At 39.5% G+C, this 22959-nt stretch overlaps 1 protein-coding gene across 2 annotated transcripts in view; it reads left to right on the forward strand.

Moving 5' to 3' along the window:
• Positions 1 to 7316: 7316 nt before the first annotated feature.
• Positions 7317 to 22959, forward strand: part of KIF5B (kinesin family member 5B) — a 34070-nt gene continuing 18427 nt past the window's right edge. For both annotated transcript variants that reach the window (XM_041486928.1, XM_041486938.1), the window contains exons 1-10: positions 7317 to 7669; positions 14942 to 15029; positions 16580 to 16653; positions 17110 to 17214; positions 17621 to 17669; positions 17964 to 18019; positions 18138 to 18225; positions 19626 to 19750; positions 21238 to 21342; positions 21730 to 21875. In XM_041486928.1, coding sequence (XP_041342862.1) covers positions 7544 to 7669; positions 14942 to 15029; positions 16580 to 16653; positions 17110 to 17214; positions 17621 to 17669; positions 17964 to 18019; positions 18138 to 18225; positions 19626 to 19750; positions 21238 to 21342; positions 21730 to 21875 — 962 coding nt within the window. In that variant the 5' untranslated portion in view covers positions 7317 to 7543. The remainder of the gene's footprint in view (positions 7670 to 14941; positions 15030 to 16579; positions 16654 to 17109; positions 17215 to 17620; positions 17670 to 17963; positions 18020 to 18137; positions 18226 to 19625; positions 19751 to 21237; positions 21343 to 21729; positions 21876 to 22959) is intronic.

Raw genomic sequence — 22959 nt, forward strand, 5'->3', positions numbered from 1 at the left:
TAAGCTTTAGATTTTAAAGAAACATAATAAGAGATGGGGCTACATTTAGGGGCTTTTTATTCATTTGATACTTCTAAATTCAAATTCAAAAACCACATGAATGAATATACGAAAATTTAGATTTTTTTCTTGCAAGTGCCCAATAAAATATCCTTAATGACAGTGGAGGAAAAAGTGTCAGAGAAGACTCCTTAAACTCCATCAAAAGCCTTTCTCAATCACTGAAAATAAGGTCTTGCTGAATTACCTGCACAATCTCAAGATGAAAGCTTTCCCAAAAAAAAAAAAAAAAAAAAAAAAAAAAAAAAAAAGATCTAGGGGACTTGGGGGACTTTTTTCCACACTCAGGACGGGACACAGCATATAATTTCTGACACCCTTATAGCAGCTATATAACACCACTGGACAGACTCTGATATGCTTGGAACTACACAGGATATATGACTGATGTATTTTGATAGATAATACATGTCATATAGATTTCTGGTCATAAAATACATAGCTTGACATTTCCTATCATTCAACCTACTTTTTGTACTCTTCTTTCTCCAAGTTTGGGGTCTGAAGGACTGTAAATTAGCTATGACCTAACCCAAGTCATATTAGAGTGGCAGGGGTTTTTTGGCACATAAAAGCACTTACATTAATAAAGTAAGGTTATCCATAGACCATACCAATGAGGAGCTGGGACTGGCACTTTACAATCAAGAGTAGATCCAAAGATTGAACATCCTTTAAAGTTCACAATGTAACTTGTGCTCCCTATATTTTTGTGTGCCATTTAAAAGCTGAGAAAAAAAGCAAGGCTTCATTTTGAAGGAATAAGCAAAGTTTTGTTTTAAAATGTGGACCTTTTATCCACAATTTTGCTGCTTCCAGGCAAGGTTATCAGGATATGCTCCTTCAGAAGAAAAATGCTGGAGTGAAGAGAAGGAGAAAAAAAACCTGAGAACAAATAGGGGGGAAAAAGAGGAGCAAATCCAAAATGGAGTCAAAGAAAAGTGTAGCATTCAGACTACACTGGTGTTACATAGTTAAGGCCAACTTTCATTTCACATTTCAGGTAAGGCTGCTTCCTGTGAAATGGTAGTTTCCCCACCAGGCAAGTATGTAACAGAATGATCATCTCAGTGGGATTTCTTGCCATTTTTGTATGCAACCTGAGATGCAAAGCAATGATGTTCATAGCACCAGTGGTTTGAAATCATGTTATTGTGAGACCAGCACTCCTATCAATACCAGATCTTTACAGGTGGAACAGCCAAAAATAATTTTGTGCTGTTTTGAACCCTTTGGATGCTAATTTTTGCAGAGCTTGCTCAGTGTATAATTTTTTTGTCTTTAAAAAGCTTGGAAATTTCACTCTATTTCTATACATTGCTATATTATAGTACTGGCATGAATTTTGTTCTGCAGTGCTCTTTTCTGGAGTAGCTCAATAAACCACACAGACACTCTCATGACCACACCTTGCCCCTGCTTCTCCCACTAACAAAGCCTATGGCAGCTGTAGGATGGTGTCCCTCTGAGTGAGCCAAGCTTCACTTGCTTGTTCCATGTTTCTTTGCTCACGGTAGAAAATGAGGGACCGTAAATCCCATTCCTGACGCTGACAGAGCTCCTGCAGGTATCACAGGCTTTTTTGCATGGTTCTTCTGTATTCCCAAACTTCTGCTTTGCCTCTCCTTTTCCATCTACTTTTCTCGTTTCCTTCTGTAAATTCAAGACAGTCCTGCTCCTTGCCTTCAGCTCTGGCTCTCAGATCAAACAGACTGAAAAGCAAAATCTGCTAAACCCCCATTGCTGAGACATGGAGCGAGATCATTTGTTCAGTGATTCACACACAAGAACAGACTGCAGCAAGCATGGGCTGGGGGTTTAATTCCAATAAAAGATTCTGCAGGACTCTAAAGAATATGTTCATATGAGGTTTTTACCCCAAAGTCAGCCTTGGTTTTTGACAATCAAAATTAGAGCCCTACAAAAGTCTCCCTACCAAATTTCAGTCTTTAGGTTCTCTATTATGATTCCCACATTAAAGGATTCTAAGCTTTCCTTTTGCAACAATGGAAAACAAAGCATTTCTAATTTAATTTTTTTAAAATAAATAAATTATCCATTTTTGCAAAACTACAAAAAACTTGCTTCAAGCAGGCACCCAGCAAGCTAAGATACAATCCAGTGGTCAGTTTAGTAAGGGTTATAAACAATGAAAAGCAACAGAGAATAGAGATTTATGACAGGATGTTTCAGACAACATATGCTGGATGCTTTTAATGGTTAAGAATCTAAACAAGGTCCAAAAGTGTGTTTCTTCTTCAAAGGGAATTGGAATCAATGCTTTAGGTAGTGAGCAGACAGATTTTTTTGCATGAATTTGCACAAATTAGCAGAAATAAACATCTAAAATGTGACATTATTCCCAGAGCTTGCTTTTGCTTTTAATCAGTCTATTGCTATCAGAATATTAAATATGATCTTGCTGATTAGGAACAAATTAGAGGGTTTTCAGGTTTTATGCATTTCCAGCTAAAAAGTGAAATAAAACTGTTTTTTTAATTAATTACATTTTTTCCAAGAAGAAGATACTATGTTTCAGCAGAAACACTCTCAACACACATTTCATCCTCCTAGTCCACAAAAAATCCAAAACTTGATTTGAACAGGAGATACATTCCGTATCATATTGTTTGCTGGAATGAAAAGAAGCTTTAGTGTTTTGCAGCCAGATAAGAGCTTAAAATGATCTAGTTGGACTCCAACAGTTTCTTAGGCCATTGGACTTCATCCACCAACCTTCCAATCTCAATAAACCAGTTAGTGAGTTCTTCAAGCTGAGTTGACCAGACACAATCTCTTGGTAAAGAGACCTAAAATATATTTATATTATTTAAAATATATTTGCACAAGCTGTTTGAACCATAACATTTGGTTAATTTTAATTATACTGTTCCAGCGTCAGGCAATGTTGCTAGACTTTGTAAGTCATCTTAATAGCCTTTATTTACAGAGTGTGCTACAAGCAACCAAGGATTTTGTTTGAGGTGCACTGTATCTGGCAGATTAATCACTCTTTTGTCCTGCAAACTGACTTGCGAATCTGGAATAAATTTGGCCTGGAATGCACCTCAAATTCTCAGAAGTCATGTAATATATTTTCCCAGCACACTGCAAATTAAAATAAGAAGAGTACTTGTGTTTGCATTAGGCACACTGAATGTCAACAAGTGCTGTCAACCGATGAATCTCAGAATTTAATACTTCAAAGGGCAGGAGGAAGCAGCTTTAATTTGCTTCTCCACAAACACCTGGTTTAAAGATTTATTCAAATATGTAATTTTATTTTAAAAACAAATCAGGATCACTTTTGCTCTGCTGGAACAATTTTGATGGTTAATTACATCATTATCCACATATAACTTCTCTGTAAGGCTTAGGTTTGCCAATTTCCTTTGCTTAACATGTTTTTATTGCTGGGAAAGACTGAAGATCTAAAAGAGCCATAAGTCACAAAAGAATTTGTAGGGATTTATTGCACAGTTCATAAATGGAAAGAAACATGGTCTCTGAACTAACAACAGAATTTCTTTATATAAATTGCTTTAATAAAAGACATTGGTCTTTACTAAGAAACGTTACCAAACTTATTGTCAGCTACACTGGGCATACTAGGCTTAAACACCAAACAGAACAATTCACTTTTTATGACAACAGAGATGTAGTTTTTTCTCATTATAATATATTACTTTTAAACAGAGTCTCTTAAGCTAAGTGTCAAAAAATGTATGCTACAGACATTACATAACAATATAGAAGACAGCAAATATACTCTCAATTGGCAAAGAAAGCACATTCTGTTATTGCCACAAAATGGGAAACTTTCCAGGATGCTTGGTCTCTGCCATGTTCTCATGAAACCACATCTTTAAACACAAGTCCTCAAGGCTGCTCTTCTGACAGTGCTTGGCGCCAGCAGAGATAACACAGTGCCCTCTTTGAGCACACGGCTTTGTTGTGTCAGCCTTTAAGTAGGTCATGCCAAGGAGCTGTTGCTATTTTGAACAACAGATCAGAGAAGAGAAACTTCATGACAGAGTTCCTGACAGGAACCTGAGAGCACACGTGTGGTTCAGCAGAGCTCTTTTACCAAGGGCTCCCACAGCTGGGATGGGACTCCATCCCAGCCACTTCTCCTGTGGGCTCACACAGAACCAACAGCTTCAGAGTGGCCAGTTCCTACTACAGAGTTCACACATGCTGACATCTTTTGTTTCAACATAGTTAAAATGAGTAATTATCTACTCATGTGTCTGTTTTGTCTTTCTGGAGTGTCTGCTCTGTCAAACATTCAACAGGCAAGCAAGGCCAAGCACCTATTTTCTTGACAATCATGTAATTATGAGGTTTCTTCTTTGACTGAGATGTTCTTACATTGGGCACTACACATCAATAAATGCAGCTAAAAATACATCCCCTCTGCTTATGAATAACAAGAAGTTTCTTCAATACATTAGGGTAAAGGATGTTCAGCAGTTGAAACATGTACTTCTGTGAATAATAATCACAAAGTTGTTTATTATGCAGCTAATATTTCTTTTTCCTTACGTACAAAAATAAATTAATTGAAAAAGTAGTAAATAATTTACACTCCTTTCATAAAAGTAATAACCTTCTGTCACAGGAAATCTTTGAGGATCCAAATCCTGCAGCTGCATAAGAACATTGCTAGCCATAAGCTTGTGAATAACCCCAGAAATAGATGAGATAGAAGTATTAATACATCTTGAGATAGAAGTATTAATATATCTTGCTGCTTGAGATACAATGTAATAATTTCTAAAATAGCAACCAACTAAAACAGGTTTTCTGACATGTAAAACCTAGTAACAATTATGTTTACAACATTTTATTGAAAACTGTAGACAGATGTCTGTGTATATCTCATATGCTAGATGTTGTGGACTAGCACTGGACCTTCCACAGACTGAGCCTCTACCTTGGCTTTTCCAGACAACTATTTCCACATGTGCTCAGAGGTGTGGACACGTCATTGCTGCTGCCCTGCACAAGACAGCACAGTCCTGCTGCATTTTTAATCACAGTGGAAAAATAAACTTGTTACAACACGAACTCGGTTTAGAAGATTTAGCTTACCTCATAAGATAAACTAGGCACAGAAATATTTTTTGTGTTACTCTGTGAAAAGAACCTATAACTGCAGCTAGATTATTAGGCCATTTTTCTGTCAAGTGGAGCACTTTTGAAGTGTTTGCCTTGCACACCTATCCTAAGTAAAAAACACATCACTGAAATCCCTAAACTGAGAAGTCTTAAAAGTGGGGGATGCCTGATTACAGATAGTCCCTATTAAAATTCACACTACTTCCTCCCTTTTTTATAATGAAAAATGAGTACTTTTAAGGGAAGCATACTGCTCTTCTGAGTCATTCTGGCCTACTAAAATACACTAACTTAAGATAAAGGCTCCCTATTATTTTTTCTGAGGTTTTTTAAATTATCTTCAAGACTATTTGAAAAATTACCAGTACAAATCATGATTTCTGTCAGGAAACTGGCTGAACTCAGCCAAGCTGTGAGTTTGTGCTTTGTTCCAATCTGAAAGTTCACGCCTGGATGTAAGAGGCACAGTTGTAAAAGTGTGAAACTCTTGGGGCTCTCTATCAGAATGGTTTACCTGATGTTTTTGTCTAGATACAGTTACTAAGTTTTGGTCAACTAGATTTAGAGCCCCTGTAATAAACACATAAACAAAACTTGCAATAAATTAAGTTTTAAAAAATTGCTGTCCAGATGTTAGTTTGTTTTTTGGTTTTTTTTTCATTTGAGATTAAGAGGTCTTGACAGTCTCCATCCTGGAGGTGACACCACGAGCTGTGGGCTGTGTGTTTTCTGATCCCACTCGCTGGATTCCAGCTCCAGGACACACGCAGGCAATGAGGGCACACTGGCTTCTTCATGTGACCACCTCACGGATGTGGATCTCCCCCCTTTTAGCTAGCAGAGGAAAAAAAAATGTAAACAAACTAAAAGTCCCAAGTATTATAGGTTCCTATCTCAACCACCTGCTTTAAGCCTTTACTTCACACTCGGCCCCTCAGTTTTGTCACACATACAGTGCTGTCCCCAGCACTGCCATGCCAGTGCTGGGGTAGATGTTTAAATGTGAGGTTCCCTCTACCCACCACACCACCGATGCCACATTGAGCAAATGGATTGCCCTCATCACACAGTTTCCGTATTGGAAACCTTGGTGACATGGCCATGTCATCTGTCCGACACCAGCTGTCAGCAGAACTGAGGTGGCAGTGCAGATCAGTGCCCAACATGGCCATGTCACCTGTCTGACACCCGCTGCCAGAGGAGCTGAGGTGGCAGCACGGATCGGTGCCCGACATGGCCATGTCACCTGTCCGACACCCGCTGCCAGAGGAGCTGAGGTGGCAGCGCGGGTTGATGCCCAATGCTCCTCACCAGTGTGGCCAGCAAGGCCTCATCTCTGCAGCCCTCAACCGATAACCTGAGGGAGCTGGAGGTGGTTGGCCTGGAGAAAAGGAGGCTCAGGGGTGACTTTTTCACTCTATAACTGCCTGAAAGGAGGCTGTAGCCAGGTGAGGTCAGCCTCTTCTCACAGGCAACCAGCGACAGGGCAAGGGGACTTAGCCTTAAGATGGCCCCAAGGAGGTTCAGGTTGGACAGTAGAAAGAATTTCTTCACAGACATTGGAGTGGGCTGCTCAGAGAGGCTATGGTGGCTGTCCTTGGATGTGTTTAAGGAAACGCTGGATCTGGCATTTAGTTGACATGATGATGTTTGGTCATATGTTGTACTTGATCGCCTCAGGGCTTTTCCAGCCTGATTCTGTGATTCTGTGTGGATGATGCCAGGTTGCCCAGGAATGTGGTGGAGTCACCATCCCTGGGGGGGTTTAAGAGGCATCTGGATCTGGCACTGGGTGATATGGTTTGGGGGTGTAGGGGTCACAGGGGCACTGCTGGGTTGACGGTTGGTCTTGATGATCTTAAGGGTCTCTTCCAACCCTGATGATTCCATGATTCTATAAATCTATAATTCTACTATTCCATGAGTTTATGGCCTCATGACGCGAGCGACGGCCGCGGGCGGTGCCATGGCAGCCCCACCCGCCTGAGGCAGCCCCGCCCCTGCCAGCGCCCCCGGCGGCCCCGCGGGCACCGCCCCGCCCGCCTGAGGGCGGTGCCGCGCCTGCGCACGGGGCGGGGCTGGGGGCAGGCCGGGCGCTGCGGTGGGTGACGTCACCCACCCGCCCCACCGGCGGGGCGGAGCGGGAGCCGCGGCCGCAGCCGCCATGGCCGGTGCCATGTTGGGGAGGAAGTGAGAGCGGGAGGCGGCGGCGGCCAGGAAGGAGCCCTTCCCTTTTCCCTCCTGCCGGGGCGGGCGCGGGTTTCCCGGCCACGGCGGCTTGCGAGACCCCCGGCGCGGGCGGTGCGGCGGCGGCAGCTGGCGGCGGCGGAGCTGAGCGCCCCGGAGGCGGCGGTGGCCTAAGATGGCGGACCCGGCGGAGTGTAACATCAAAGTGATGTGTCGCTTCAGGCCCCTCAACGAGTCCGAAGTGGCCCGAGGCGACAAGTACATCGCTAAGTTCCAGGGCGAAGACACCGTCGTCATCGCGGTGAGGGGCCGCCCCGGGCGGGAGAGGCGGGAAGCGCCGCGGGGGAGGGAGGGACGGACGGAGGGAGGGAGGGGGTGTCAGGGGTCGGCGGGGTCAGAGGCCGCGGGGATGGGCGCGCTGTGAGGCGGGAGGGCTCGGGAGCGCCCGCGGGCGGGGACGCCTCGGGAAGGGGAGCGGCCTCCTTGGAGACCGAGGAAAAGGGGAAAGGGGGCAGGGACAGCTGCGGGCGGGGTGGGTTGCTCTGGGTATGGGAGGCCGTGAGGGCAGAGAGGTGTGGGGCTGTGAGGGCAGGGCAGGAGACATTTGACAAAGGCTCCGGCCGAGTGCCGAGGTGCGGAGTCAGGGCGAGTCCCGCAGTGTCCGCCGGCCGGGCGCTCCCCGGGCCGTGTGTGACTGCTGAATGCACGCGTGGGAGCTGCCCCCCATTACTGTCTGCTTATAGGAGAGTTTTGGAAACGCGGAACGACAGTGCAGGTTCCAGAGAATTAGTGCTCAAGATCTGTACATCAGTCTTCAGCTGACAGCTTCTTTTCTGTTGTTGTTAAATCAGAATAAACAGACCATTTGCCTTACTACATGTTCGTAAATGTATTTTAAGTGGAGTCTCCTTGCAAGTTATGAGGCCTGTTAAAAACAATATGGATGTTGCAGGGGAAAAGATAATCCTTTCCTTTTTCTTCAGTGGATCATAGCTAGCTACAAAGTGGAGCTGGAATATAAAAATAAAGTATGGTAGTTTGTTGCCTGGTTTGGTCAGTGTTGTACGAACACACTTTATCCCCAGTGTTTGTTTTGTTTTGTTAACTCTTAATTTGTGTTTTCATGTAAACATATTTCCTGAGAGACTTCTGGTTCTTGCTGAAAGTAACTTAGAGGCTAGTTATCTGTCTAAAAATTTTGGGGGTTTGTTTTGTTTTTTGAGGCTGCCAATAATAGCTTTTTTGCACAGTATCTGAAGTTGCAGGAGGCAATTTAATAACATGCTTTTTTGTAAAAGGAGCTACTAAATACTAGTGCTTTAGTCTGTTAATATTTGGCTGAACTTGTCAATAAAATATGGAATTCCACGAGTCTGGAGTGACAAGAACAATAGCATGCTTGTGCAATGAGGTAATTTGGGCTCATTTCAGCTGGCAAGTTACTATCTTGGAGTACATCACTTCTTCCTGAGGTTGTACAGGTAAACTCAGAGTAAGGAACCAGTCCTGGAAAACAGAAAATTTAACTAAAGTGGATAATCTCACTTTAATCAGTAAATACCCATTCATTGTGACACTGCATAGTCTGTTTATGATCCACAGTTTAGTATAGAAACCTTCATGTGTTCTGACTTAAAAAATAAATTTTCTTTCAGTAGCCCTGGTAAAAATGAAAGCTTATCTTTTTAAAATATTCTTTAGGTGCACTTTAAAATTATCTAAAATGTAGATTGTGCTGAGGTGGTTCTGTATCTGAGTAGAACAATTTGATGGTGTGCTTCTGAGGGATCATGTGGGGCTTTCTGCTCAGGATTGATGTTTACTGTTGCCAACTGTACCTTGGTTATTTCACCTTGGTAAAAATCACAACATATTTCCCAGTTGTCCTGGATCCAGGACTTGCTATGTCTGACCTGGGGAAAAATGCTCCCAAAATTATTAAATTAGGTAGCAGTGGCAGTATTTGTGTCTTGTTTCACAAAATTTGAATAAAGGTTTGATGCTCTGATTTTGTCTTTGTAATGGTGGCTACAAGACTGGTATCCTCAAAATTATGACTTGAATCTCTAAAACTGTTGACAGTAACTTGTGTTTGGTAGTTTTATTTTTAATAGCTTGACTGATTTTTTACAAATTTAGCACTGTCTAACCTGAGCCTGTAGCCAGGCACCACTTGTTTCTGTGTGTTGCAGAATTGCCCAGGGGAGGATAACAGAAGCAATGCTCATGAAACAGTGGCTGAAAGGCTTCCTCTTTGGAAGGAGTGTTTGGTTACCTCAGCTCTTTGGTTTCTGTCCTTGTTGCTGCCTGTTGAGCAGTAATTGAGCTACTTTTGTTTTTTTATAGCTGCTTCCCTCAGCTGCCTGAAGGACTCGCACCTCCCGTGGGTGCCTGGCTCGGGGCTGGAGCAGTGGAGGCTGCTGTAATAACGCTTGGGAGTTGCCTCTAATGGTCGATGGGAGGTGAACACTGGGAGGCAGCGGAAGCAGAGCTGATCTCAGGCTGCAGATTTGACTCCTCTGGAGGAGGGTGGGGAGGGAAATCGGTGACTATAACAAACCCTCCTCCTTCCTTGACTCCCCTGTCATCTCTGAGCTAGCTGTCTTCTGTTCTTTTCCTAGCTCCTATGAAGTTAGTGTCATCCTTGTCTTTCTGGACGAGTGAGTCATTTTGATCTCTGTTAGATAAAATAATAGTTTTAACTGTAGCTAGTGTGTAACAGCACTTTGAGGGGACATAGGGTGTTGGTCTGCTTTAAAGAGCAGACTCTGAAACAAAGTATTTTCTTTCCACAGAATGAAACTTTTTAACTAGTAAAGGGTTTTTAATTTTTTAATTGCAGGCAGCTTCGTTCCATCTTACTATTCTATTAATTATTTTTTCCTAATGGCTTCTCCTGTTAATTAAGTATAAGGATTTTGTTAAAATAGATGATAGGATTACTTGTTATATGACTTTTATGATAAACATTAGAAATGCACCTGTATGTGAAAATTGACAGCAATTTGCTAGTGGATTTCAGGCTTTTGAGTAAGATAGAACAGGGAGGAAGAGCAGCTTGATATGGGTTTATCTCCTTTGTTTTATCAAATATAAAACTGCTTGCAACTGAGTAGCTTTATAGTTCTGCATAATGTATCTATAGATCTTCTTTAAAAACCTTTCTGTATCTAGTCTTGTTCATCTTAGCGCTACCCAAAAGATACATTGCTGAATGCGGTGACACTCTGGGGTTTGGAGCTGAAGCCTGAAGCAAAAGCAGCACTACCCAGGGGCTGCAGTGGTGAGGCCTTATGGGTGTGTCAGCAATGGGCAGTATGCCTCAGTGTCCAAATGGCTTTTGGTACCGATCATGGCCTATTCCTTATTTGTATGGCTTTCAGAAAAGAATCATGGCTACTGTCTCTGCTTTCATGTTTGTTTAAGATGTACCCCTGTGATCCTGGAAAGAGCTTGAGACATTTGGCTTTATTTTCATTATCTTTTAAACCAGTGTTGGATTGTAAACGAGACAAGGCTAGGTTAGAAGGTTGTTAGAATCTGGTAGAGAAGGTCACTTCTACTACTGCAGCTTTTAGTAGTAGGTTTTTCAAAAGCAAAATGCTGAAGGGTGTACTGGACTGTATAGATTTAAGAAATTAAATGCATTCTTTAAAATAACTTTATTGTTATTATTTGCTAATGCAGAAAGAAAACAGTGTTCCATTAGAGACAAGAAAAAGGCATCGGGTCTACAGTGGAACTATAAATATGAATCAGGAATTGCAATCTGTAGCTGAAATAATACTATTATTCCAGTGTTACCCTCTATTTTTTTTTCTTACTTTATTCCATTAAATATTGAGAAACAAAGGTGCTTTTCAGGTGACAGTGGTATGATGATTTAACAGAAAGGAAATATTCTGGTTTGCAGGAATCTGTAAAAGCAGAGCTCTTTTCCCTGGCTGCAGTGCCAGTTGTGTAGAAACACCTTGCTCATATTTGCTGGTTTTTTTTTTTTTTTTTGTCCTGATATTCAGTGACCATTTTTATAAACAGCAGTACTTGCTTTTCTCCTTAGAAGAACCTTTCTACTAAAGTAAAAAGTTTGGCTGAAACATTTATTCAAAAATATTCTGTTTCCATTCTGGAAATTGAGTTTCTAGTCAGTGTTTTAAATCACATATTTTAGTAATTCTATAGCAAAAAATAACTGCTGTAAAAGTTAATGCTTGAGTTGCAGTATTTCCACAGAAATAAGAAAAAGGGGACAGAAAGCTGAGACTCACTGTTCTGTAACAGCTGCACTTCTGTGTGCATGCAGCTAAGACAAGAAGAAAATCCTCTTTCTTTATCCTGAAATTAAAATATTAATTTGTAGCTGTGCCTTTTCATCCATTGACGGTGTTGGGCTTGATTAGGTGTGTCAAAGCAGCAATACCTTAGCTTAGTAATAGGAAGAAGTGAGTCAGGTATCTGACATCATACTTTCCAGAAATTATTCCATTTTGGATAGATCTTTTAACATATTTTGTGCTGATGGGAAGAACATTCTTTAATATAGATGCAGATTTTAAAGGCAAAGCCCATTATGTACTACTTTAACCTTTCACCAAGAATAGGCTAAGCGTGGGTAGGTATTGTAGCACTGTTTGAACTGTCCATTCTAGCAAAAAAACATTAAAGAGCTTCTGCATGTGTTGTGGTAGAAAAATATGCTACTGATTTTTCAAGCGAATTTTTTACTGCTGACTTTGCTTCAGATATCAGTGCATAAGAAGTAAGGTGAACTCAGGTGATCTTATGAATAACCAATTCTGTACTTTATGGAAAGTTGCAATAGTAATAAGGGATTTTTTTAAATTACATATATGGAGATAGCCTTTAGTATTTCTTGGACTTTTGATGTAAGTTTTCAGTGTAGTTGTGACTGCAGATTTTTCTGTAATCCTCATTGGATATTTTGATACAATACTTTTCCACAGAAACTCACATGTACTCCAGATTTTGTATAATTTAGATTGGCTGAGCATCCTTTCATATAATGGGTAACTAGTCTTTAAGTTAGCTGTGGAACTGTACTTCAGCATCATCCCTTTATTAAGGTTCAGTTTAACTAGTGCTAAATCACATTGGCAGCTGCACCTTTCTGAAGGCTGTGAGAGCCCTTGGGAAGTTTTGCTGTGAGACCACATCCCTTTAAGTGCAAGGCAGCTGCGGGAGCTGCAGTTGTCTTGTGGTTGGCTACAGACAAAAGAAATGCTAGGCAAGGAATGAAAAGATTCTGAGAGAGGAAGTTAGGAGTTCTGCTTGTTTGCTTGGTATTTTATGTCTTGCTTATAAGGCCATATGTATTAATTTTTTTAACAGAATTTGAGCACCAGTTTCTGTGTCAAAGCAGCCTTGTACTGTGTTAGTGACACTGCTACTACCCCTGTCAGGGACCATGCAGTAGTGCTGCTTGGGCCTTTTGTGTCTTCAGTTCATCATTAGATCTGATTGTTTACTGCTTGGGGAAGAAAAGGCATCTGGTGCACAAAAAATATCTGACACTTTAATCTTTCTTGATTAATCTCTAAAGGTAATGAGGAGACTTTCTAGGGCATGGTAATCCGTGTAATACTGTTTTAGCTTTGTTTGCTGCAGAAAGTAGACTGTAAAGAGAAGTGATAAGACATAGCATTGTGGATGTCAAGGATGTGAAACCATACTGAGTGGGAGTAATTTGCATTCTTAAAACATAATTATCTTGGAACCTGCTTGTCTAAACTTACTTGATTAGATACTGACTCAGTGATGATGGAGCAGGGACATGCCTCTAATATGGATTTTCATAGGTGTGATAAAAAGATAAGGATGTGTGAGCAAATATTCCACTTTCCACATGTAAGGGATGGAGAAATGACAACAGGACCCCTTGTGAGGATTCTCTTAGCCAAAATTATTAAGTTTTGTATATAGATATCAATTGTTAACTTGAGGGAAATTGAAATTGGTCATGTGTTTAGCAGCTTTTACTGTATAAATAAACAAGGTCAATTAAAGGCGATACTGCCCAAATAAAGGCCTTGCAGCTTGATTTTCTGTTCCACAATGGAATTATTTCAGTGCATATAAATATGCACTGGAGCATGAAACAGAGCTGATGAATGTTTTGTGGTGTAGCTGACTTGCAGTGTGTAGTATAGCTGATTGATACCTGTGAAATTGGAGGCTTTTTGAAACTACAGCTGCTAGTGAGAAAGATGGTGTCATCTTTTCTATAGGATCTTTGCCTTTTGGTATGATGTGTTCTCAGTCTTCATTTTCTTACCTCAGGGTTACTTAATTTGTTAGTTGTCTCCCTCCTGGTGTATCTAACAGCCTCAATTCTACCTGCAGAACATAGAGACTTGAGGTGTCTTTGAAGCTGAAATGAGTAATGGAGAAGTGTGGTGTTTTCCCTGCCGTGAAACAAGTGTTCTGACAAACTTCAGCCCCTTAGGGACAGTTTCTGTCTACTGAGTCTTGTGGTTTCTTGAACATATTTGTACAGTGAACACTGTAATTATTTTTCCAAGAGAGTGCTCATCCACCTGATTCCAAGGCCTCAGATAAATGTGTTTAGTCTAAAAAAGCTTTGTTTGGTACGCTGCTAGATATTATTAAAAGACAAATGGAAGGCCAGGCCAGGGAAGGCAGATGTGTGTGGGTAAAAGATAGAAGCCATACTTGTTTCTTTGCTGGAGAGGCAATTCCAGAATATCCTTGTGGGAGGATGATAGTGAATTAAATTTGGGCAGAATGGCACACTTAACAGTTGCAGGGAGTCTTAACAGTGTTAACTGACCTAGGTGTTTTGTAAACTTCACCCATCTGCTTGGCTACCTACAAAATCAAGCTCTGAAAGTGCGACAAAAATTTGAGCTTTGTAAGATGAACGTAATCTTTTATATCCTAATGGATTGTCAGCTGCTTAGAACTGTTATGAGAATCTCTTCTCTAAAACAAAGCAATATCCAATGATCTTCTCAAAATTCTGTCAGATCTTCCTCATGTAGTGTTTTCCAAAATGAGTCTTGTGGAAGGTTCCCTTGCCCAGCATTGCCTTTTCTTTTGCCTGGGGAGCTTTACTTTAAGGATGTCTTATATGGCACAATAGTTCGTGTTGAATATTTCTTTTTGGTTTGATTTTTTTCAAGAAATAGTGGCAAGACAGATACTCTGTGTCATGGGGTATGTTTTTAATAATCTGAGTTTACCAGAGTAAATCTACTACCAGGGTAGGTGAGAATAAAGGTTTTTTAGATGTACAGACCAGGCATTGGCTTACCTTGTAAATCAAGTAACTTGAGGTCATGTGGCAGAGCAGTTTTGCAGAACTGTGTAGATAACACTTTGAAACCAAATACATTTATTTCAAGGCCTTCCTTGTAAGCAAGCGTGTGAAGCTTTAGGCAGCACTGTTTAAGCTGATTTCCGCTCTACAGTCTTCAAGTGCTTAAAATAGAAGATTAGGCTGAGACAGTGTGGAGTACTTCTAAACTGTTAATAAACACCTTCCAGTTCCACTTCCAGCATTTTTTGATAATTCTTTTGTTTTGTTTTTTTACAGTCCAAGCCATATATATTTGACCGTGTATTCCAGTCAAACACATCACAAGAACAAGTATACAATGACTGTGCTAAAAAGATTGTCAAAGGTAAGGTAGAAGAGCAAATTTACTGGAAGAAAATCTCATATTCCTGTGGATTTCAGTGTTGAAAACTAATACTTCTATTGCTGCCTTTTATCTCTGGAATGTTTAATAAGCGCCAACATGGATTGTAGCACCATACAGTCATCCTGTAGTTGAGCTAATAAATTATGTCAGTGCTCAATCTGCTGTTTCAGTTGATTGCAACATTTGGTAACATTTACCTGTTACGTTTTAGGCGTTTTTTTACAGTTCTCTGCAATTATAATTTAAAATAATTTGTCAGAAATTAAACATAATGACTGTTACTAATAAGTTTGAGATGTGACACCTACCCTCCCCATGCCCCCCAAATTTACTGGCGAGAAACATCATACAGAAGTTCGTTCGGAGGAATGGAAGAGGAAATGAAAATTGTGAAATATGAGTTATTGCTGTGCAAAACTGAATTCTCAGATTTAGCCTAGTACCTTCAGAAAATCAAGTCTTGTCACAGAGAAGGATATGCCACAGTAAGTTTTTGTAGTAAGCAATTGGCTAGTTCCCTGAAAATAAAATTGATTGATTTCTTGAGGGCATCAATAAATTCTAATGACCCAACTTTCAAAACAGCTTTACAAAGCCTTGTCAGAAATCCCTGAAAAACCAACTGTTAGTTAATACCAACAGAATATTGGGTAAAAATACTGTGTTTTTCATCATTAGAGAAGTAAATTGCTGTGGGAAATTCATGCTACTGCAAGTATTTAACCCTTTAATGAGTTAAATAATAATCAGGCTCAGATCAGAAGGTTGCTCCTTGAAAACTGAATTTTGCTAAGAATTGTAACGCTGCCCCTTTTCTCCATGTAAGACTCTGAGCTCTTTGTGGCATTTCTCAACTGTGCTGCATCAAGTAGAAATGAGCTCTAGGGGTGAGACAGATGGATTTACGGGTATGGTGGAGTGGCAAAGACCTCCCCATTTGGAGTATCTCCTCGTGCTTGTTTTTGGAAAATAAAAGTTTGCTTGCAGGATGTGATTCTAGAGCAACTTGCACATAAACCAGCCAACCCACCAGCCTCTCACCCCTCAGTCTAAAACTTTGCTTGGTTCATTCATCATTTGAAACAGAAGCTTATGGCCTAAGAGTAAGATGCTTGACACTTAGAGCGTTGCTAATTCTCTTCAGAATTGGACAATTAAACTTTACTGAAGGCAGAAAATATGATGGTGTTCTCCTGTTTGGTTTCTTCTGAGATATCAAGACCATCTGTTCAGCCTGGCAATTGTATAGATTTCCTTTTTGTTCCTAAATTTGAAGTCCTGATTTTTCTGGTTGAAGAAACAGGTGCTTCTAATCAGCCAACTTCTAAGACACTGTCAATAATGACAAAATGCATTTAAAAATGTAGGGAGGAGCACCCTCCCTCCCCCTAACTCTAGCACAAGGTTCCCAGACGTTGAGTGATTTAACTTGCTGGGCATTTTAGGACTTGCTTGCTTGCATTCTATTTAATTCAACTCATCTTTAGAAGAAGGAAATTAACACTAATGAAAATACTCTTTCCCTTTAGATGTACTTGAGGGATACAATGGTACAATATTTGCTTATGGGCAAACATCATCTGGAAAGACACACACTATGGAAGTAAGAAATGTTAAAATATTTTTCTCTTACTGTCACTGTCATGTCTTTTTGTCACAATAGTCTTTGCTTTGTAGAAATGAGATGTCAGCTTGTTTTCTGCTTGCAACATTTTGATACCCCTTTTTTTTAAGACTGAGAATGGCAAATAGTGTGAGGTTTTTTTCATGCTCAGTAGCAGGATGAGAAACACGGGAATAATATCAATAGTATATTGATATTACTACAACTACTTGTTGTAGTTTGGGAGAGTTCTGAGGCTGTTCTTTTCACTTTTGGGGAGCTGTGGAACTTTTCACTTTGGGGAACTGTGGGGCTTACTTTACTTCATGGAGTAAGTGCATCATATATGTCTGCATTTTGTCTGTTAAACTGAACTGGATGTTTTGTGTTTGAGTACTGTTTGTAATGCTGGATTGAGTATGAATTTTTTGTGACATTCTGTCTTTTTCTGTTAAGGGGAAACTTCATGACCCAGATGGAATGGGCATTATTCCAAGAATAGTGCAAGATATTTTTAATTATATTTACTCCATGGATGAGAATCTTGAGTTTCATATTAAGGTAAACTTTTCTTCATTTTTACTTTAATCTGTATTAAAACTCCAAGGTAGTCTGTGTGTAAATGGATATTCTATATCTGTTTCAATGCCTGTAACTTGGAAACCTGATAACCTGAGTTATTACTGAAGCAACTGATTTTTCCTAAAGAAGAATTATGTTAAAACTTTCATTTTGTTCCATTCAACATTGATGGAAACTATGATGATAACCTGTGACAGTGCTGATAGTGATTAAAACTTGTGATCAAAACAGTTTCTTCTTAAAGATACATTTTAATTCATCTTTAAGAACTTGAGCTAGATGTAGTGTTATGTGGGAGGTCATAGTAATCATGCTGAATCCTTGTGATCAAGAAGCAAAGCATTTTTGCCTTCTGATGTATCTCTTTTCCTCTTCTTACTTCTAGGTGTCATATTTTGAAATATACTTGGATAAAATAAGGGACCTTTTGGATGGTAAGACTTTTATTTGTATTGAACATAAAAAATAAGTTATTCTGAAGGGACACATTAAAAAGCCTCTTATGTTACTTGGGTATTCATTATGCTAATAACTTTGCATGATAAAGGTACATCATAATGGGAAAGCACGGAGCTCATCTGTATGGTATTACTAAAGCTGCAGTAGTGGTGCTTTCTTACAAGTTTTTGTCAGGTGTTGCTAAGAGGTAACATTGATGAGTCGGGCATGCATTGTACGCAGTGCTTTCATTCACTTTTGCCTTAGCTTTGGAATGTTTTCTCTTCCAGTTTCAAAGACCAATCTTTCTGTTCATGAGGACAAAAATAGAGTTCCCTATGTAAAGGTGAGCATCAGTCTGATGTATTTTCATCTTGCATGCTTCTAGTGTTCCCCATTTACTTGTGCCTTGTTTATGTGGTGTCATTTTTCACAAACTCCCCCCCCCTTTTTTTTTTCCAAAGGGTTGCACAGAGCGTTTTGTATGTAGTCCAGAAGAAGTTATGGATACTATAGATGAAGGAAAATCAAACCGACATGTAGCAGTTACAAGTAAGTATCATCTTCTGTTTCCTTTCAGTGATTTATCTATTTGCTTCTGGTATGCCTTAAAAAAGTAGAGGAGGCACAGATAGTGAGCTAAATAATTCGGGTGTTTGAAGGGGTCTGGCATAAACAGTTTCAGTATGTTTTTCAGAAACAAGTATTTTCAGTTCATTTCTGGTTAGATCATGTTGCTTAGACTGGGATTGAAAGGAGAAAGTAAGTCATCAGTGAGGAGCTATGCATCACTGGAGAAAAAGGTGTAGTTCTGCTTTAGGAATAGTGCAAAATCCCAGTTTGTGGAATTTGTTTCAATTAACCTAGAAATCTCTAAGTGTGGCTCGTCCACAGTTTGATCATTCTGTTGCATATTCTAAGAGCAGCTGATCAGAATTCAGACCTGCTGCAGATTTAAACAGCATCCCAAGATTTTTGGGTGTACCATGAAACTGAGTTGCAAGAAGCTGTGCCATAGGTCTCCAAATTCCCACAAAAAGCAGGATTTGGAAATGACAGAGGGGTTAGAGAAGACAAGGGAAGAGGTAGGTGCATGCAAAGTAAGACTTGATCTCTTAGCAACTGAGGTGACTGTCAGAAGTCTCAGAGCCAATTTGAGGATGTTTCACAATCTTCCTGTGTTTAGTTCTTTGTTCAGGAAGAGAGATTATACAGTCATTAAGAAAATATAAGTGTTTTCTTCTCATTTCTTAGGTTAAGGATCAAAAATAAAAATATGTACCTTTTAAGGAATGTTTCAATCTTGTGGTTTTGCTTCATTGCTCCTAAGTAAAAAGGTTCAAGTGGGGACTGCACTAAGAAAATTAGGTAGAATGTTATTTTGTGTTCTGTGCTTCTTTTACATCAGTAAGCTGGTACTTTTAGAACTGTGAGAGATTTATACTTAAAAGGAAGAAGAAATGGCCAGATGTTCTCATTCAGATTAAATTTTGTTGCTGGATTAAAATAATACTTTAAATTCAACAAGTCTTGTTTTCTCTTAATGTTTATAGCAGAGGGGGTAGTACAAGACAGGAATGAAAGGCTGTGACCGGTTAAAATTTTCAGAGAAGGATAAAATGGGGTACACTGGAAGTCTACAAAGGACTCTCCTATCAAGACCTACATATACTTTCTGTTCTAATAAAGTAAATTGATGTGTGAAATCCATGTTTGACAAGCTAGCAAACCTAATGAGTGAACTTATGTGATATTAATAGGCGCCCAAGGGAAAACTGGATCTTTCTTACCCAATTAGATGATACCATTAGTTGTTCTGCCTCTAGGTCTGCTGTCATTGGGAGATTACACTATACAGCTTAGATTTGGATCTCTTGCTGCACTGTGGGAAGGTGTTGTTTTAAGTGAGACTGGTTGTACAAATCTTTTTGATGTTTTATTTTGAATTATAGATATGAATGAACACAGCTCCCGAAGTCATAGTATTTTTCTTATTAATGTAAAACAAGAGAATACTCAAACAGAACAGAAACTAAGTGGAAAACTTTACCTTGTGGACTTGGCAGGTAGTGAGAAGGTAATTATAAGTTTCTCTTTCTGCTCTGAAACTGTATTTTTTCTTTACAGTCAAGTATTTTACATTAGTGTAATACTGATGGTTCAGTTGTCATCTCTGAGGTGTGTTGATATTGAAACATTGTTTCTTAATCCTAGGCTGACTTGGCTGTTAAACACTTTAAGCTGATCGACATTTCTGCGAGGGAGGGTTTGTAAGTCTGGACTAGGGTGTGGAAAGAGGGTAAAGTTCAGTTTCAGTATCTGAGGAAAAAAAAAAAAAGTGTTACAGATGTGTGGGTTAGCCAGGTACAGGAATAAAGTTTTACAGCTGTGAAATATATGGATTTTCTTATGTAGTGATACCAAGTTTCTTAATGTGAAAATCTGATTAACATGTGTAATGTTTGCTTTCCTGTGTCAGTAGCTTAAAGCAGGGAAGGAAACATATCCTGTAATTAGTCTTCTAAAAGCTGGATTTCTGATCTTTTCATCTTTGCTTCTGGGTTTATCCCTGTCTTTGCCTCCAGTTTTTTCAGATGTTTCTGCTTGCTGTTGTGTTTCCTTACATCATTGTTCTATGACCTTATTGTTGTCTCTGATCCTATATTTATTCTGAAATGTGTTTCTTTAGTTAGAGTCTTTTTCCTTTAAAGAAGAGGGCTGGGTTGCAGGTCTCCTTTCTCTGTAGTTCTTTTCAGTGTTTGTTTCAAATTTTACTTTGGTGCATTTCCTCAGTCCCTTTGAAATACATGGAGTTTTCTAATGCCTTGTATCAGTTCATACACAGGAAAATAGAATTCTTTCACTGTAGTCATGGTCACAGCTTGGTGGAAATAATAAAGGGCGGGTTATGGAACTGTAAGTCAAATTCAGCCCTGGAGGGAAAAGATGGAGGGTAGATAGAATGGCATCAGGTCAGATTTTTTCATGTTTCTGCTACCTACTTAAGTTCCTAGAGCACTCATGTAGGTCAGATTATGTATGCCTCTAAAATCTGTTCTCACAGATTTATGCTTGTGAAGATTTTATGCTGTATTTTCCATGGCTACTAGTGGAATGTGGTTTGGGTTTTATGGTTTGTTTTGTTAGGGTTTTTAAAGGGAAGAGGTAGTTTGATTTTAAGGTGATCTCTGGACAGACTGTTCATAATGTTTATTTACTTTTAAGGAATTAATCTTTTTTACAGACTTTAAAAAACTTTTGAAGTTATTTGATAGAAGTTATTAAATGTACATTTATCTGCTACAAAAATGTGTACTTTGCAGGGAGAACATTCACTTCAGTTAAAAATATGAGAAATGTCTTTAGACACTGAGTTTTGAATGAGTAATTGATAGTGAATTGGGGAAAGTCTGACTAAGAGTTGGCTTACATGTACCTTATAAAGTCGGGGGGACTGACTTATAAGTGGGGAAATTAGATAAGTTTTCTCTTAAATTTTGAAGATATTTTTTGAAGATGCATTCCCTCAGCGTCTCGTTAGTAATGTCCTGCAATATTGTGTAGGTTAGTAAAACTGGAGCAGAAGGTGCTGTGCTGGATGAGGCCAAGAACATCAACAAGTCTTTGTCTGCTCTTGGAAATGTCATCTCAGCCCTGGCTGAAAGCAGTGTAAGTGTTCTCTTCTGTCTTTTTTTACTTAAAGGTTAAAAGTTTGCATCTCTGAACATACTGTGCAGAAATTCTTACCAATCTCAGTGACATGAGCCGGTGCATGGCCATTACTCTTGTACTGTATTGACAGTAAAGATTAGTAACTTACATTTAATGCTGAGGAACCTGAGCATCATACTGAAAGTTTCCTTGTGCTCTAAAGGTTACCAAACATAGAAATACAATTTTGTCATCCCATGCATCTTCAGTCTTAGGGTTAATGAATTAAAGTAGAATTTAATGTCTTTCTAATGAGGTCATACCTAGCAAAAGTGTAATTCATATTTCAGCAAATTAAATGTGTCTGAAAACCCATGACTGATCATTTAACCTCTTCCTTGGTAGACATATGTTCCATATCGTGATAGCAAAATGACCAGAATCCTTCAAGATTCACTAGGGGGTAATTGCAGAACCACTATTGTTATTTGCTGTTCTCCATCTTCTTACAATGAATCTGAAACTAAATCTACTCTTCTGTTCGGCCAAAGGTGAGTACATGACTTAATAGGAATAAATGCAGAATGAGAAATAAGTAAGTTGCTCTTGTTGTTAAGATTTCTGAACCAAGTTAATTAGAATGTTTACTTTCTTTCTGTAATTCTTGAGTGTATACGTGCCTAAGTGTTGTGATCTGTCTTGTCTCATAATGTATATAAATCCTTAAACCAGCCAGGATCCTGAAGACTGTATTTTCAGGAGAAGCATATCATTTGGATCAAATTGTGGTTTAATGTATAATCTTGAAGGGCTGTAAGTACTTCCCTGTCCCCTGCCCTCCCTAAAGTAGGTAGGAAGAAGGTAGGAAGGAGCTCTCCCCTGGTAAGTTGAATCCTTTATTTGCCAGGAGAGCCTGTTCTCTGGTCTGTATCTAACACTCCAGTAAACTTTGAAATGATACTTGTAAATTCCTGTGTCATTTGTAACTGAATTTATACATACTCATTTCCAATTAAGTACTTTAGTTAGGTAGTTTTTCTTTGCCATTGTATTACTATTGCTGCTTTGTTATCCTGACCACTAGATTGAATCACACCATTTAGTGGAGCACCTTACAAAACCCTTTTCTTTGCCATTGTATTACTGTTGCTGCTTTGTTATACTCCAGTTCCTGACCACTAGATTGAATCACACCATTTAGTGGAGCACCTTACAAAACCAGTCAGTGTTTTGCTAGTCCATCTGGTCTTTGATGTTAGTGTACCTCTGCCACTTCAGTCCAACAAGATAGTTTCCTACTGGTCTTCTCTGAGAAGTTTTGTATTATGGAAAATAGACCAGATCAGAAATCTGGCAGAATGTGGATAGTCAGTGAGAGTGGAGTAATGACTGCATTCTGCAGCAGTGGAGGTTTTGGGTTTCCTTTTAGAAATTAGGAAGTCTTTTCCTTTTATTTAGTGAATGAGCTATTGGAAGGTACCTTCCAGCTGCAGCTATGTAGTTTCACTGCCTTGTCCTCCTGATGTTTTCAGGAGTTACCAGAGTGCACTCCTGTCTCAGCCACTACAGTTAGTCCAGTATAATATAATAATTCAACTTCCTGGGGATATCAAATTTATGCTGAAGCCCCCAGCT

This window comes from Pyrgilauda ruficollis, unplaced genomic scaffold, assembly GCF_017590135.1.
Source record: "Pyrgilauda ruficollis isolate IOZ18807 unplaced genomic scaffold, ASM1759013v1 scaffold12, whole genome shotgun sequence".
NCBI lineage: Eukaryota > Metazoa > Chordata > Aves > Passeriformes > Passeridae > Pyrgilauda > Pyrgilauda ruficollis.